At 32.4% G+C, this 16,476-nt stretch overlaps 1 protein-coding gene and 1 pseudogene across 9 annotated transcripts; one reads left to right on the top strand and one right to left on the bottom strand.

Moving 5' to 3' along the window:
* The window catches only part of LOC105113313 (ABC transporter C family member 5-like), an 8,188-nt pseudogene extending 2,355 nt beyond the window's left edge, over positions 1 to 5,833 (bottom strand).
* Positions 5,834 to 9,338: 3,505 nt separating this feature from the next.
* LOC105113308 (Transducin/WD40 repeat-like superfamily protein) lies at positions 9,339 to 14,110 on the top strand. Of its 9 annotated transcripts, XR_839929.1 has the most exons (11): positions 9,339 to 9,981; positions 10,064 to 10,276; positions 10,381 to 10,581; positions 10,872 to 10,979; positions 11,089 to 11,226; positions 11,323 to 11,574; positions 12,174 to 12,494; positions 12,583 to 12,763; positions 12,919 to 12,996; positions 13,475 to 13,753; positions 13,928 to 14,110. XR_839929.1 is itself a non-coding variant. In XM_011009443.1 (9 exons), the coding sequence occupies exons 1-8, from the start codon at positions 9,460 to 9,462 to the stop codon at positions 12,748 to 12,750; spliced, it is 1,923 nt and encodes a 640-aa protein (XP_011007745.1). In that variant the 5' UTR covers positions 9,339 to 9,459; the 3' UTR covers positions 12,751 to 12,763; positions 13,475 to 14,110. The 9 variants fall into 9 exon arrangements, 7 of the variants coding, with proteins under 7 accessions (XP_011007745.1, XP_011007740.1, XP_011007741.1 ...); XR_839928.1 differs by having other exon boundaries at positions 13,475 to 14,110; XM_011009443.1 differs by lacking the exon at positions 12,919 to 12,996 and having other exon boundaries at positions 13,475 to 14,110.
* Positions 14,111 to 16,476: the final 2,366 nt, after the last annotated feature.

Genomic DNA, 16,476 nt, shown 5'->3' with positions numbered 1-16,476 from the left:
ATACTATACTTATTTGAAATACCATTAGTGGATCCTCTAACCTTGACATTTGTTGTAATCATTGTTTAATCCTTACATTGATCTTCCATCTTAAAGTCCTTGAATTATTATTATTATTATTATTAATACTACTACTACTACTGTTGTTCTTGTTGTTGTTGTTGTTGTTGTATTATTGTCATTTATAATTTATACAATTAATCTCTCTATGGTTTGACCCCGGTCTTTTCAGGTTATTATTACTTTGGCACTCCTGCACTTAGAAGAAGACATCAATCTTTTAGTCGTGTCATTTATTTTATTATTTGTAATATATAATTTGATATTTAATATAATATTTAGATTTAAATATTGATTAGCTTCAATTTAAATAAATTCAATTTTATTTATCTTTGAAAAATAAATTAGACTTTAATTAAATTTAAATCCAACAATCATCAGTCAAATTTTAAAGTTTTATAGTCTTGAAAATATGGTTTAATTAACAATTTAAGAAGGATTTAATTCAATTAGTTTTCATTTGAGTATTGTTGTTATTGTTGTTGTTTGTTTATTAATCAAATAATTTTGAATTATTTAATTGAAAAACAAAAACTAAATATGTTGCTTCATGATTTTCATTTATTTTAAAATCATTTATTGGTTACATGTTGTTATAAAACTATACAATATGAGTTTTATTATTTTAATAAAATGTATAAAAGTTTATAGCATTTTGTATTCTCACGCGAGAGGTGTTATAACCCAATTTTAACCCTTTCAAGATTTTTAAAAGTCATTTTTAAAAAATCATGTTTAAAGAGAATGTTTTCAAGAAAAATATTTTTCATAAAAATTATTCATAAAAAAAATTTCAAAAATAAAATATGGTTTAATGTTTAAAATTGAGCAAGAATTTAATTTACAAGATTTCAAAAATCATGGTTAGAAGTCATGTGAGCATGCAATTTGGGGTTTAGTTGAAGAAAGTTAAAAGAAATTTGTCATAATTGAAAAAAATATAAAAAGAGGTATTTATCATGTATTTAGACATCTTGGTTTTCATATTAAAATCATGTTCTTGCTCTCTTTCTTTATATTTTTGTAATGCTTAAGTTTTGCTTTCATTAATCTCTTGTTTATGCCTTTCATTTTCTTTTCTTTACTTAGATAACTTTATATCTTATTTATATTCTTATCTTATTTATTTATGTTTCTCTCCTTCATTATGTTTAGTTAAGTTTATTATGTCAAGGTGAAAAGGTTATACTAATGGTGCAATAATAAATATAGTATAAACTCAACATGGACTTTAATGTTTGATACTAATATATTTTGTATTTGTTATCTTGTTCACTTTTAATACCTTGTTTATTAAATGATTAATCTAGATTTGTGTTGTATAACACTTGGTACAACAAATGTTTGGCACTTTCACAGCCAACTGTATAGTATAACCTATATCTGTGCTATGAAAGGAACTTCATTTATTGTTAATATCAATTAGCATCATAAATTTCTAACAATATTTAAAAGTTTGGTGTTACTTAAATAAGATAAATAATATAATCATTATAACAATTTATAATCTGATTGAAACCTCCTTTGTGTATGGTTTTCAATTGAATAATAAAAAGAGTTTATATTATACTTATTTCAAATACCATTAGTGGATCATCTAACCTTGACAATTATTTTATCCTTGTTTAATCTTTACATCAATATTAAATCTCAAAGTACTCTTTAACTTATTATTATTATTATTATTATTATTATTAGTTTATACAGTTAACCTCTTTATGGTTCGACTCTAGTCTTGTCGGGTTATTTATTACTTTAACACTCCTGTATTTAGGAGAAGACATCAATTTTTTGATCATGTCAACAAGTTGCTGACATTAAAAAGAATTTAATGTATGGTTCATTATTGAGCAAACATGAATTTTAAATATTCTTTAATGAGTTACAAATTTGGATTCATAACGAGTAGGATGTTTGTGGTAAGAGTTATATGTGTGATAGCCTCTTTAAAATGAATGTGGTAGTCATTCCTATCAAGGATGAAAAATATAATAAAATTATTTTTTTTCTTGAGTTTCTTACATATGGCATGATATGTTATGACATATGAATTATAATTTTATACAAAGACTGGTAAAATTTGCCGACTATGGTTTTTTTAAAAAATTATAAGGATGAATTTTATATAAAATTAAAAATTTATAAAGACTTCATTTCAAATAGTTAAAAAAAGTAATTAACCTATAGATTTAATTTACTCTTATATTGGAGAAGTGATGAAAACTAGAAATGCAAATATATATAACATTACTTTTACTTTTATAGATGGTTGCACAATGTATTAATATACCTATTTGCTAAGAAGAAAAGATTAGGCTTTTAAAATACTTAAATATTATAAGAATGAAATTGAGAACTAACTCAATAGAAAAATAAAGGCAATGAAAAGCAATAAAGATGGATAATATGAGATATTTTTTATTGAATTTTATTTTCCAATGATATTATTTGCCAAACCATTGCTTTCTATTTTCCTTAATAAAATGACATTATTCAATGTAAAATCCCAACTCTAAAAAAATTATGAATTTCATATTGATAACTGCAAGAGCACCTCAAAATTTATGAGGAGAGGTAATTTTGACTTGACTATCTATTACATACTTAACAAAGTACCTCATAAGAAATTAGAAAAAACACTAATGAATTTTAAAAAAAAAAAAAGACCTTCTTACAAATACCTTATCATGTAAGGGTGTCATTCTAAAATGGTGATACATTATTATAAAAAGTTCAAGATATAATCTAAAATTATGAATTGTTTATTAATTGAATATGAATTGTTTATTAATTGAATATACTTATAATAGTAGAGCATATTAATTTTTTATATATAGGTGAAGTATTGAGAATGTTCATCCTAATACAATAATGAAGTCAAGGAATACCATATTTTTTGAAAATATATTTCATTTGAAGGAAGTATAATAAATTTGTTTACTTAAAAAGACAAATGAGACAATCTCAAGTGGTAATAATTAAATATAAGATGATGAAATTAAGCTGAGAAGAATTACTTAAAAAACATAAATATTAAAAATATTTAACCTTAATTTTATAACTTATTCTTTTGAATGAAATGAGCCTTGAAGTTACTATGAGGTAATGTTCTATTCTAAAGCTTCTTATTATAAAAAAACAGTCAATAATAAAATTGAGTTTATCATTTATAACCACATGTGAGAACTAGTAAATATTTTACTCATAAGTAAAGCATTACTATAAAATAAATTTTTTAGAAGGATGACAAAAGCTAACAAAATGATTGAACAATATAAACCAACATTTGTAGTGAAATAACTCAAATAAAAAAAAATATAAACTATATTGATAAATACTTATTTGTGTCAAAAATATCTTTTACAGGCATGGTAATAGTCATCAAATTTATTAACAAACTTGAAATACTTCAAATGAATATAAAAATAACTTTTTTAAATAATAAAATAACTTTTTTTAATAATAACCTTGACAAAGAGATTTATATGGAACAACATGAGAAGTTTATTGTTAAAAAATAGAAAAATAAAGTTTATAAACTTATTAAGGTATTATATAATTTGAAATAAATTTTAAAATAATAGCATGAAATTTTTGACAATATTATGTTATTAAATGATTTTAAAATCAATAAGGTTAATAAATATATTTATATATAAAATATATATAAATGTTATGTTATTGTTTTTTTCTATGTGAATTAGATTAGATGTAGTTTTTTACTGTAATTAACACATGATTAAATATATTAATAAAATATTAACTAATAAATTTGAGATGAAATACTTTGATATTATAGATTTTAAAAATTTCTAAGACATCTTGAGAATAGAGGGCTTTCTGAAGCCACCGGAACTCCACACACTTTTACTCTATACCTGTCCTCCCAAGCTTGCAACTTCAGAATCCTCATGGTCCTGAGGCACTCTGATGTTTTCCTCATCCTTTCATCCTTGGCAGCCATTAATCTGTCTCGATAATCTTCTTGTATCTTAGCGACAGGGATAGTGATCACAATGGAGATAATGGTGGCAATCAAAGTTGCAACAGAAGCAATTCCAACATTCTTATACAGAACCGCAAGAGCAAGAATTATTTGCAAGGGAAGCATCCATATATCATGGAGATACCAAGAGTAATCCCCTATTCTTTGGACATCAGCTGCCATACAGGTAACAACCTCTCCACTAGTATGACTTTGCTTGGCCAAGCTCGACAGCTTCAGCCCCTTTTGGTACACCATTGCAGTTAAAGCTGACCTCACATGCATACCCAAAATATCAACCCCGAGATACCATTGGCGGGTCGTTAATGTCTCCACAAGCTTGGGAGAAGAACATCCCAGCGAGAATATAGCCCTCATGAGGGGAAGTCTCCTTACCCCCAAGATAATCAACAAAATAGCTAACCATGTACAGACTCACATATGAAACGAGAGTGTTCAACAAGGCAAAGATGGCATTGCAAGCTGCCTCCTTCCAGAATGATTTCAGAATTGCCCAAGCTAAAGAAGGCTGCCTGGAAGGATTTTCAGCTTTTCTTCCTTCCAAATTTGAATTCAAAATCTTATAGTTTGTCTTGGCACGATCTCTCGGTTCAAGAAGAGGGATATCCTTCAGCCCAAGTGGTCTCTTTGAACCAATTGAAAGAAGCGGATTTAACCAAGAAAGGTTTGCTAAGCTGAATAGCCCAGCATCAAAATAAGGAGTGACCTTAAGACACCCTGCCTCCTCTCCAAGAAGCAATGGCTCTTGAAGTTCAGAGTTCCTACGAACTTGCATGCCAGTAACACCTCTAATTGCAACAAAACAAAGAAAAGCAAGAGTTGGGGGTTGCAGTGAAATTCGCTAAACCTGGGAATTTCTCAGACGGCCCAATGAAGAACTGAAAAGCTCAAGACAAACCAAGCTAAACCTTGTGCAGCAGGTATACAGATTACAGTCCAATCCACATCTTTCCCATTAACAGCCTCTTTAATCAAAGCAACGCCATCAAACCCCAACACCAAAAATTACAAAAGCAAAACATAGAAACAACCAAACAGACACTACTTAAAACCCGTACCAATTATAAACATCACGAATATCTCCATCGATACTAGACATTCTAACTGGAGTCGAATTGGCAACTGCAGCATCATCCTTAAGGATTCTAATCCTGCCAACACAGACAAATATTTGCCTTGCAGAGCTAATGAAGAGAAACACAATAAAAGGTGTCAAATTGACACAAATAGAGGCTAGTTCCAGAGTGGGCAGGCCTTGAAGTGATAATATTAAGCAAAAAAGCGATGCCCATTATTGGAAACAGGAGGCGGTGATTGAATAGAGTGAGTCCTTGCCCTTGTTGTTAATAAAAGGCAGCAACTTGAAGGATAGGAGAAGAGATCAAATTGAACAGAGAAGGGGGGCATTTCGCCATCTGGGCAATGAATGGAAAGGTGCAGCTACATTGGAGATAGGATCTGCAGACACATTGCACAAAGAAACAAAGAATCCTTCATTGCTTTGTGACCTGATTCACACACACACCCTCTCCGCGTGTTATATATCTTAAAGAGCAAAAGAGAGAAACAGAAGGAGACAACGAGAGATGGAAGGCAAAATCTCGAAATCTGCAAGAAAGAGAAAACACCAAAAAAACTGACCGTAAAAATCGTTAAGGTAAGCCGGCGGTGATTGTCGAGGTAGGAGCAGCATGTGATGGATAGCCACCTTTTACTAGCATTAACGGTAGGAGCAGCATGTGATGGACAGCCACCTTTTACTAGCATTACCTCAAACACAAAGCCTCCATGTGATGGACAGCTACCCCATTATCAAGTGTTGTCGTCAAAAACATTAAAAAGATGAGCAAACTTTCCGGCTGTTACCCAGCAAAGCTCGTTCTAGTTTGCTATAACCATGCCCATCAGTTTCTTTCTTTCTTTCAAATTCCCCTACGCATCCAAATTCCTGAATTTTATACGTGTAAACCTCCATTCTAAAATCTAAAAATTAGTAAACTAGAATTAAATAAGATAATTTTCAATTGAAAATAGTAATTTTAGAATAATTTAAAGAACAAATATGTGCACACGAATATCAACAGTCAGGGTAAACTCGTTTTTAATGGCGGGATTTTAAATAAATAATAATAAAATTTAGAGAAATTTTATAAGGAATGGTGATGTAAATTTTCAGTAGGAAACCCGCATGAAATATAAAAAATTTCTACGGACATGGATTTGACAGGGACAGCACATAAATAATTAATTAATGGGTGGCATTTTTGTAATTACAAGCAATCGGCCTGTTCCTTTTTTTTTTTTTAGATTAACGTGGATGTCCAGGCCAGCTTGCGCACTCCACGACTAATCCCACGGGTCCTGAAGTTAACGACCATGTAAGCCTCCAGTAGCTATCATATGAGCAACCAAGGACTCGAATCTGAGACCACAAAGGGAGCAAACCCCTTGATCCCAAATCCTTACCACTTGACCACCACCTAGATGGTTGGCCCGTTCCTTTTTGTAAGGCTAGCCGACGGTTTTCCAGCAGCTCGAGGAAGCGGAGGTTCTCATTTTTCTTCATTCTTCCTGTTCTTTTCTCTATTATCTGGGGAGAGTTTGGTTGGATTATGAAGTGAGGATTCTTGAGGAGAAATTATCGAGAAAGAAGAGTTGGAAGATTGGAAAACCAAGAGGGGGAATATGGCGATTATGGAGATTGTAGAAGGAAATGAAAAACCTCAAATTTGAATCTGTTAGGGTTTATCTTTGGTTTTTGAACATGCTAAATTGGATGACTCTTTGTTCATGTGTGATGTAATGGCATGTTTACTGGGCAAAGTAATGAATTTTAGGTAATCATGGGGTTTTGCTATGAATAGAAAAATTCATTAGTTTTGAAAATTCAGAGAAAATATGGTTTTGAGGGGAGAATTATTTAAACTAGCATGAGAGGTGATAGAAGCAGGATAAAGCAAGAGAAATTTGAAATGAGCCAATAGGTAGATTTGTCTACCTTGCCTATCCATGGACGCTAGGGATGATCGAAACCTTGTTTAAATTGTGTGATTTGGAATGTTACATTTACGTAAAGGTCTTACTAATGAAAATTGATGGTGTAGAGTTGTGGGTTCTATGCATATTGCATGTGTCTGGGGGGAATAGAACTGTAAAATTTTGTGTGATTTTATGATTGTGAATGCTTAGGGTTTAACGTGGAAGCCTTAGGAATTGGAAAAGAAGTAGAATTCTTTTTTTTTTTTAGATTAACGTGGGTGTCCGGGCTAGCTTGCGCGCACCACGACTAATCCCACGGGCCCTGAAGTTAACGACCATGTAAGCCTCCAGTGGCCATCATATGAGCAACCAAGGACTCGAACCTGAGACCACAGAGGGAGCAAACCCCTTGATCCTAAGTCTTTATCACTTGGCCACCACCTAGATGAAAAAAAGTAGAATTCTTGATTAAATAGATGATGACATGTTGTCTTATATATTTGAAAAATATAAGTATGAAACCTGAGAAATTTGTTCAACTTGTATGAGAAAATATTGAATTGGATTCAGTGTGGTGTTTTGGTATTAAAAATTTACCCAAATTTATAATTTTGCATTACTAATTTGACACTCTAATAGACAATTTAATAATATTTTATCAATTACTAATTCTTAGGTCAATTAATGTTTGAAAAAATATTAAATTAATGTTTTTATTATTATTTTGATGTATTAATGTTAAAATAAAAAAATTATTTTAATATATTTTTAATTAAAAAATACTTTACATCATATTACTAAATACGAGTATTTATTTTTGCATGTGATTTCTAAAAATCATCTATATATTAATTTTAGGTATTTCTCATACTTTACTTTACTTATAATAGTAATTTTTGTTCTGAGAACTTTATTTTTATTCTAGTTTTGTTAATTAAATATAAAATAATATTAAAAATATATTTATTAATATCTTGGATAGACAAAATCAGGATTATAATAATGATATATACACTAGCACAACACACACACACACACACAATACGTTAAAACCTAAGAAAATATAATGTTTTTGATATAGATACAGTCTCTTATCATCAATCTACATCTACATCTACATCTGCTTCTAAGATATAGGGATAGCTCTTGCACTTCTAGGGTTTATCACTAATAATCGATGAGAGAGAAGATATGCTCTTTCATAGAAAGACTATGCCAACCATTAATTATCAAAATTAAAGTTGGGTGCTTTATCATGGCTAGGTGATCCTAACCACTGATTTCCAAAATTAGACTTATATATATATATATATATATAAAAGTCTAATTTTTTTATAATCTCATTAAAAAACTTCATGTAAAAAAAATGAAAAATGAAAAGTAAATGATTTAACTTTTACACATAACTAAAAGAAACACTAAGACAATATATAAAGTTCTTAAACCACATAAATTGACCTTACATAAAGAAATTAATGTTTTTCTGATTATAGTATCTGAAGTCATGATAGGTAGAGGATTGGTTTCAAAATACTTTTAAAGTGTTTTTTTAATAATAAATTAATATTTTTTATTATTTTAATATATTGGTATTAAAATTAAAATAATTTTAAAAAACTTATTTTAATACATTTTCAATTCAGGAACCCACATTACTAAAAATAAGTGTTTATTTTTATGCTATATCTACTTTTTAAATTTTTTAAATTGTTTTTCACTTAAAAAACATTAAATTTGTGCTTATTAGCTTTTTTTTTTAATTATTTTGATACGTTGATTTGAAAAATAAAAATTTTTAAAAATATTATTTTAATATATTTTTATTTAAAAATCATTTAAAAATAATATTTTACACCATATTAATGAACATATTTAATAAATGGGGTTAGGGTTATAGTGAGTAAAAAACCTGAAAAATTAAGAAAACAAAAAAAATCAAACCATAAAAAAACTAATTAAATCAATTAGATTATTTTAGAAAAAATTTAATTATATTTTATTTTGATTTTATAAATTTGAAATTAAAAAATTAAATCAAACTAGTTTAATTAATAAATAAATCAAACTAAAAAAAAGTTATTAAAAAAAACTGTAAGACAATAAAATTTTTAATTTTTAATATTAAATTAATTTAACTATATCAAAATTAAACCTACAAACTTGATCGGTTAAAATTACTTTTAATTTTTATAAAATTTTAATTCAGTTGATTTTTATAAATAAAAATTAAGATGAATTAAAAATGATAAACCTCTATATTAGGTTATATATTGTATCTGTGTGCGTCCCCTATATATGCGTGTATATCGCCACCGGCACGACATCCTGCGTCTAACCAAACCCTATAAATCATCCACGAAAGCGGAAATAAGAAATCTCCGGAAAAACCACGACTATAGGATTAAAGAAAAGAGATGGAAGAGGAGGAAGCAGAAATATACGACGGAGTTAGAGCACAGTTCCCTCTAACATTCGGCAAACAATCAAAATCTCAAACACCTCTCGAACAAATCCATAACACCACTATCCGAAAAGCACCACCCACCTCCGCCGCCAACGCCGAAACCCAATCCTCTCTTTCCTCTTCTTCTAAAGCCTGGCTCGATTCTCTCCGTCCCACACCTAAATCCTCCTCCAACCCCACCCCTTCACTTGGACCGCCACCACCGCGGCCTACTGGTTCCAATTCATTCGTTGCCCATGTTTCGATTGGACCTCCTCGACCACAAGCTCGGGGTGTAGACGACGACGATGATGGGGAAGTTATGGTGGGGCCTCCGCGGCCTCCGCCGGGACTGGCTGCTGCTAATGATGAGGAGGAGGATGGTGTGATGATCGGACCACTTCGTCCGCCGGAACCAGCGGATTCGGATGAGGAGGATTTTCTGTATCGGATTCCAACGAGTAATGAGATTGTACTTGGAGGCCACTCTAAGGTAACTCTAGTTATGTTTTGATAAAAAAAATGGTGAAATTTTGCTCTCGGGATCTTAATTTGAGTGACTGTTTGTCTGTCAGGTTGTTTCAGCTCTTGCTGTAGATCATACTGGGTCTAGAGTTCTTTCTGGTAGTTACGACTATACAGTTAGAATGTACGATTTTCAAGGGATGAATTCGCGTTTACAATCATTTAGGCAGCTCGAACCATTTGAAGGCCATCAAGTTCGTAATTTGAGCTGGAGTCCTTCCGCAGACCGGTTTTTATGCGTCACTGGTTCTGCTCAAGCTAAGGTATTATTATTTATTTCTTCATGTGGGTATCTTCGGTTATTAACATTTGATCGGAACCACGGCAAGGATTGTGGAACTCTCGTTTGTTTTTGTTTGTGTCTCAGATATTTGACCGTGATGGGCTTACACTAGGTGAGTTTGTCAAGGGGGATATGTATATTCGTGACTTGAAGAATACAAAAGGTCACATTTCTGGACTGACTTGCGGGGAGTGGCATCCTCAAGCCAAGGAGACAATTCTAACATCATCAGAGGACGGTTCACTACGTATATGGGATGTGAATGATTTCAAAAGTCAAAAGCAGGTTTGCTGTTTTTTCAAGTTGCTCAATTCTGCTACTTGAAATTATGATGAGTTCTATACAACCATTCTGTTTTGGGGAACTTGGTTGTACTTCATTTGGCAGTCAATGAAGCTGTTTTAGTGGCTCCTAGGATGCATTTTTGCATGTGCAATGGAGGGTTATAATGTTTCTGTTTCCATGTGTGCTTATGGGTTACATTAATTGTGATATATTTAAAAGTGTTATTCTCATTCAACTAGGAAATATATGAAAGAAGGTAAACTAACATTGCAGTTGTTCATTTTAACTAGGTCATTAAACCAAAGCTTGCTCGGCCTGGAAGAGTTCCAGTTACCACATGTGCTTGGGATCGTGAAGGAAAACGTGTTGCTGGTGGCATTGGAGATGGTTCTATACAGGTTTATCTTTCTGAATTGTGGTTGTTGTCTTCTTCTTTTCATTGAACCCTCTTTCACTTCAGTTATTTCATTTTTCTTGACACACATGTTGCTTAATTTGTATTCACAGATATGGAGCCTTAAGCCTGGATGGGGAAGTAGGCCAGATGTTTTTGTTGAGAAGGGTCATTCAGATGACATCACTTGCCTCAAATTTTCAAGTGATGGACAAATTTTACTCTCAAGAAGCTCTGATTGTTCACTGAAGGTAGTGATGAAACATTCATTTAGAGAGTATTTTGTTTTCACTTTCTTCACTAATATATGTTTATTCTTGATACTTATCACACCCTTCTTGTGTTAGGTTTGGGATTTGCGGCAAATGAAAGAGGCCCTTAAAGTCTTTGAGAATCTTCCAAATAACTATGCTCAAACAAATATTGCATTTAGTCCTGATGAGCAGCTATTCTTGACTGGAACATCTTTTGAAAGGGAGAGCAAAACTGGAGGTGTATTGTGCTTTTACAACCGGGCAAAACTTGAACTTGTTTCAAGAGTTGGTATTTCTCTAACTAGCAGTGTTGTGCAATGTGCTTGGCATCCAAAGCTAAATCAGGTAACACCAAATGATATATGCTGCTTTATTCTTATTGTCAATATAGGTGATCTTTTGGATGAACCAGGATATGATATATGCTGCTTTATTCTTATTGTCACTATAAAGGTGGTCTTGGATGCACCAAGACATTGCCTGTATGTTTATTTATTTATTCTTGTGCAAATGAAGGATACATTAGTTTTCCTCAACCAAGGAGCATTTGTTTTGTTTAAAATATTTTACAAATGGTATTCTGGTTAAACATTTTACATGGAAAAGATTTTATGATGTTTGGTAGCAATGAAATGAAAAATATGGTGGTAATGGAATTGTGAAAAGAGGATGGTGGTGATGAGGTAGTAGTGTAGAAAGTGACGACAAAAAAAGTGGTGGTAGTATAGGTGTGGTGAAATAGTTGGACAATTGTGAATTGATTGATGTGCGTACAGAACTTTATGAACTTCAAATATTTTTCAACAAATGAACAAAGTTTATAACAAACACAGGAAAATCTAGTAAAATATTTTAAGCAAAACACATACCCCTCAGTAGCACTTTTTTTAATACACATGCCCATCAATACAAACTGAAGCCTTGCCTACTTTGTTTGTTTAAAGATCTTTGCAACAGCTGGAGATAAAAGCCAAGGAGGAACCCACGTACTATATGATCCAACCCTCAGTGAGAGAGGAGCTCTTGTATGTGTTGCATCTGCACCTCGGAAAAAATCTTTGGATGATTTTGAGGTGCAGCCCGTCATTCACAACCCTCACGCACTACCCTTGTTTAGAGATCAGCCAAGCCGAAAGCGTCAGCGAGAGAAAACATTGAAGGATCCCCTTAAGTCCCACAAACCTGAACTTCCAATGACAGGACCAGGTTTTGGTGGAAGAGTTGGTGCTAGTAAAGGAAGCTTATTGACTCAATATCTTCTTAAGGTCATGTTTCCCGTCTAGCCATTTTCACATTGTTATTTAATTCTTAATGAAGCCAGTGGGAAAAACTGACATTTGGATTTCATTACAGCAAGGGGGAATGATCAAGGAGACATGGATGGAGGAAGACCCACGAGAAGCTATATTGAAGTATGCTGATGCTGCAGAAAAAGATCCCAAATACATTGCTCCAGCATATGCGCAAACCCAGCCTGACCCAGTTTTTGCGAAGTCGGATTCCGAGGATGAAGAAAAATGATCCAACTATGATGGTGTGTTTCATTTCTTACTCATTTCCCTGTAATGGGATTTGTAATATTTTTCCTTAGTTGTGACAATGTAATTGATTGGCATGTCTGAGGAAATTCTTTGCACTACTTCGTCATACTATTGATTTTCAAAGCTTTTTATTTGCATGCAAGGTCAGGTCGGTCTGCCTCTACATTAACCTCAATTTTATTTCAGAAGCTGAAACATTGAAGTGAACATCAATGAATATGTAGAGGTATTGTAATTTCTCTCATGCAATGCTCATGGAAGTGATTCCATGAACCACAACCTGGCTTCTACAAAATAGGTTTTTCATGGCTTCGACAAGTTTCTAACATAAAAATAGAGACAAAAATGGCGAGAATCCGTGAGAGGATCTGCTTTCTTTGCCCATGGTTTATGTATTTTAGGCTGTTTTTGTAGCTTTTGTATCGAATGTTCAAAATTTTAGGAATTGGGTGCTTGTGGAGGCATCTGCAATCTAAAGCAGAGTCAAATATGGTTTCAACTAAGGTGATTGAAGTTGTAGAATACTCTGATTCTTGAGCAGTTTATTCGTGTCTATAAGTGACCAATCAGTCTTGTATATTTGCCATTTTGGATATTTTTGTAGCTCTTGTATCAATTTGCATGTGTCTTCAACCGAGACTACAAACATATCAAAATGTTTCTATATTACGAAGTTCATTTTTCTGTTTTCCTTGAACTCTCAGCTAAACATCACCAATTCACGGTTGATGGCTCCAAAAGCCTTTTGTCAGTAACAGCAGCAACCGAGGCCATCATCCTGCATTGCTTAGATTATCTTAGTTACCATCTCGAAAGATTGCTCCGGGACTTGGAAACGATCAAGTTAGGAGCTCTCATGCTCAAAGCTCGACAAGCGGGAGCCTGAAAGCACGGCAAACAGTTGTCTACGAAATGCTGCAAAACCCAAAAACCATTGAAAGCCAATTCGAAAATCAAGACTGCAAATCAGCTTGTGAAAAGAAGTATGAACGAAAGTGGACTTTCAAGGGAATGAAAGTCTCCTTAATAAATGCTCGGTCCCTCAAGGGGGAGAGAGAGAGGAAACAGTAAAAACATTTGAAAAGTACCATGCTTAAAGAAGTACATGTTCTCAAATCATGAGAAAGTCTTAATGAAGGAAGTGATGCATGGACAAGATTAGAGGTTTTTATCTTCGAGTCAGCAGGTTCGTGCTTTATCTATTTTCTTCTCGTGACTAGCCTCCAATATCCTATTTTATTTGTCTGATTAACTCGAGTTACTACCACGAAAGATTAGATAAAGCACGTTTCATAAAAAATGTTCAATGTCAGAGGAATCCTGAACTTCTTATTGACTTTACATTAGAAATTACGTGAACTATTTTCTTTTTTCAAATGTCAACAAGAATACAAGACCAAGATGTACAGGAGAGGTCATAAACTCTTGCAGCAACAACTAGGATAATGATGATCCGGGCAGAATTGTTTGAGAGCTTGCACCTCGCACCATGTCCTACTCTGCTGATCCCTCCAAATATCTGGGGCAAACTTCTAGTGCTGAATTTATATATATCATTTTGGACTTTTTCAAGGGTCATATACCATTTTGGACTTTTTCAAGGGTCAGGGAGTCCAAAAAAAATTCAAAGTAAACTATTAATAGATTCAAATTAAATAATCAAATTAGTCCTAAGAATTTCATCCATACTTACAATTAAGATAATTGATAACTTATATTTGATATTTGGCAGACCATAACTTATATTTGATATTTGGCGGACTATGGTGTCATGGTGTCTCGTGACTAATATCTATTTTGGTATCTCGTGACTAATATCTATGTTGGTGGTGATGAGGGCTCTATAATATCTATTTTGGTATCTTGTGACTAATATCTATTTTGGTGGTGATGAGGGCTCTATAATGCTTAAATAAATATATTTTTTAAAGATAAAAAATATAATAATATTTTAGGGAGATGTTTAAAAAATATATATGTAGGAGAGAATAATGATTGTGAATCAATCTTTGTTATGAAAATCTTATAGTATATTTATAATCCATGTTTTGTTTTTTTGTTAAGAGGAGGGTTTGAAGTCTAATTTAACCTTGATAACACTTAATGAGGGGTAATGAAAATTGTAAACCTTTATTCCAAAGGTTTTATATTTATAGTTCAAGAGTCTTGTTTTTTTGTTAAGAGGAAGGTTTGGAATGTAAATTTACTTTGATAACATTTAATGGAGGATAAATACTTCTTATATCTATATTAATGTTTGATGGAAATATGATGGGTCATTTGATGATTTTTGTACTCTTAAAAGGTATAGAGAGATTATGGTCTAAGATGTTAAATGTAGCTGAGCTCATGAATGCCGCGCTTTTTTCCTAGACTAGATCAAGAGAGGTGGTTATTTTCCTTGACTAAGTCAAAAGGAGGCTGGGTCCATACTTCAACGTGTTTAAAGGAGGTTGGGCTCGTCCTTTTAGTGTGTTAAATGGAAAAGATGCCATTTTCTTAAACATGTTAAAAACAAAATGCTCATTCTCATAGACATATCCAAGAAAGGAGTGTCCATTCCTTGGATGAGCCCAAGAAAAGACTATTCTCAAGAGATTTTTAGGTTTATCAAAAGGCATTTTCCTAATTAAATTCTTTTGTTTAAGCGTCAACCTCTACTTAGATAAGTGAATCACAGTCTTGCTCACTTTGCAATGAGCTTTTCTTGATCTTTATAATAAGACAAATTTATGTTTGAAGAAATAATAATCATGTTTCATCTCTCTCTATGATAGATCGATCCTTATCGCAAGTTAACTTGTCCATGCTAAACCATTATTCCAACTTTCTAACATGCATGAAACAACCCAAATCAACAGTGTAAGGGATCTGTATAATGTAGGCCACCCCAAGTCCTAACATAAACCATTCCAACCCCATCACACATATACATCAATAACTCCAAAACAAAAAAGTTGCTTTAAGGTCTTGTCACAACACTTGATTGATTCTTTCTTTAATTAAACCTTTTATTCAATGGCTCTTAGTAAACTAGCAAATGAAACATCTTAGTGATTAGTACTTAAAAGTGCATTTTTATCATGGTTTTATATCATCATTTTGCACTTGAAGTATCAATAACTCTTTAACTAAAGCATGTTTTATAATAATATATCTAATAATATAAGATACCTTTAATTTGTGGTAAATATTCATTTTAAATGCAGGCCTATCACATAAATGAAAGGATTGATTGATGACTTTAAGAACTTAAATTGCAAGGCCAAAGAGATGACCAAAATTAGAAAAGAGATGTCGGTGCAATCCAAACCAGAACACTGTTCGGTAATTGGGTCATATCTGGAGCTATAGATCTCAGATTTAGGTCTACTTTATATGGATGGAAAGGTAAGACATAGGCCTACAATTTTCATATGGAGCCCAAGATCTAAAAATGTCATTTTCAAGTCCAAATTATTACAACAACAAAGAAGCCCGAAGCTGTTCTCCAGCCCGAACACTGTTCACTATTTTGGCCATATCTGGAGTTCTAGAAGTCCAAATGAGCTGAATTTTTTACACAAGAAATCTGAGACAATTGCCTACAAGTTTCATGTTTTCAAGTGGCTCCAATTTTGACGTTATCAATGATGTTTTGGGCAGACAAGAGAAGATAAGGATTGTCACCAAGTCAAGAGTTGACTACCCACTCATCAATTAGTCA

This window comes from Populus euphratica, unplaced genomic scaffold (genome assembly GCF_000495115.2).
Source record: "Populus euphratica unplaced genomic scaffold, PopEup_1.0 scaffold410.1, whole genome shotgun sequence".
Classification (NCBI taxonomy): domain Eukaryota; kingdom Viridiplantae; phylum Streptophyta; class Magnoliopsida; order Malpighiales; family Salicaceae; genus Populus; species Populus euphratica.
Note: the sequence above shows the minus strand (reverse complement) of the source record. Positions and strands in the feature narration are given on the sequence as shown.

Excerpts from the sequence above, each read along its gene's own strand:
- LOC105113308 (XM_011009443.1), top strand. The coding sequence starts at position 9,460 with ATGGAAGAGGAGGAAGCAGAAATATACGACGGAGTTAGAGCACAGTTC. Across the intron at positions 9,982-10,063 it reads TACTTGGAGGCCACTCTAAG|GTTGTTTCAGCTCTTGCTGT; the intron begins GTAACTCTAGTT and ends TTTGTCTGTCAG. Across the intron at positions 10,582-10,871 it reads ATTTCAAAAGTCAAAAGCAG|GTCATTAAACCAAAGCTTGC; the intron begins GTTTGCTGTTTT and ends CATTTTAACTAG.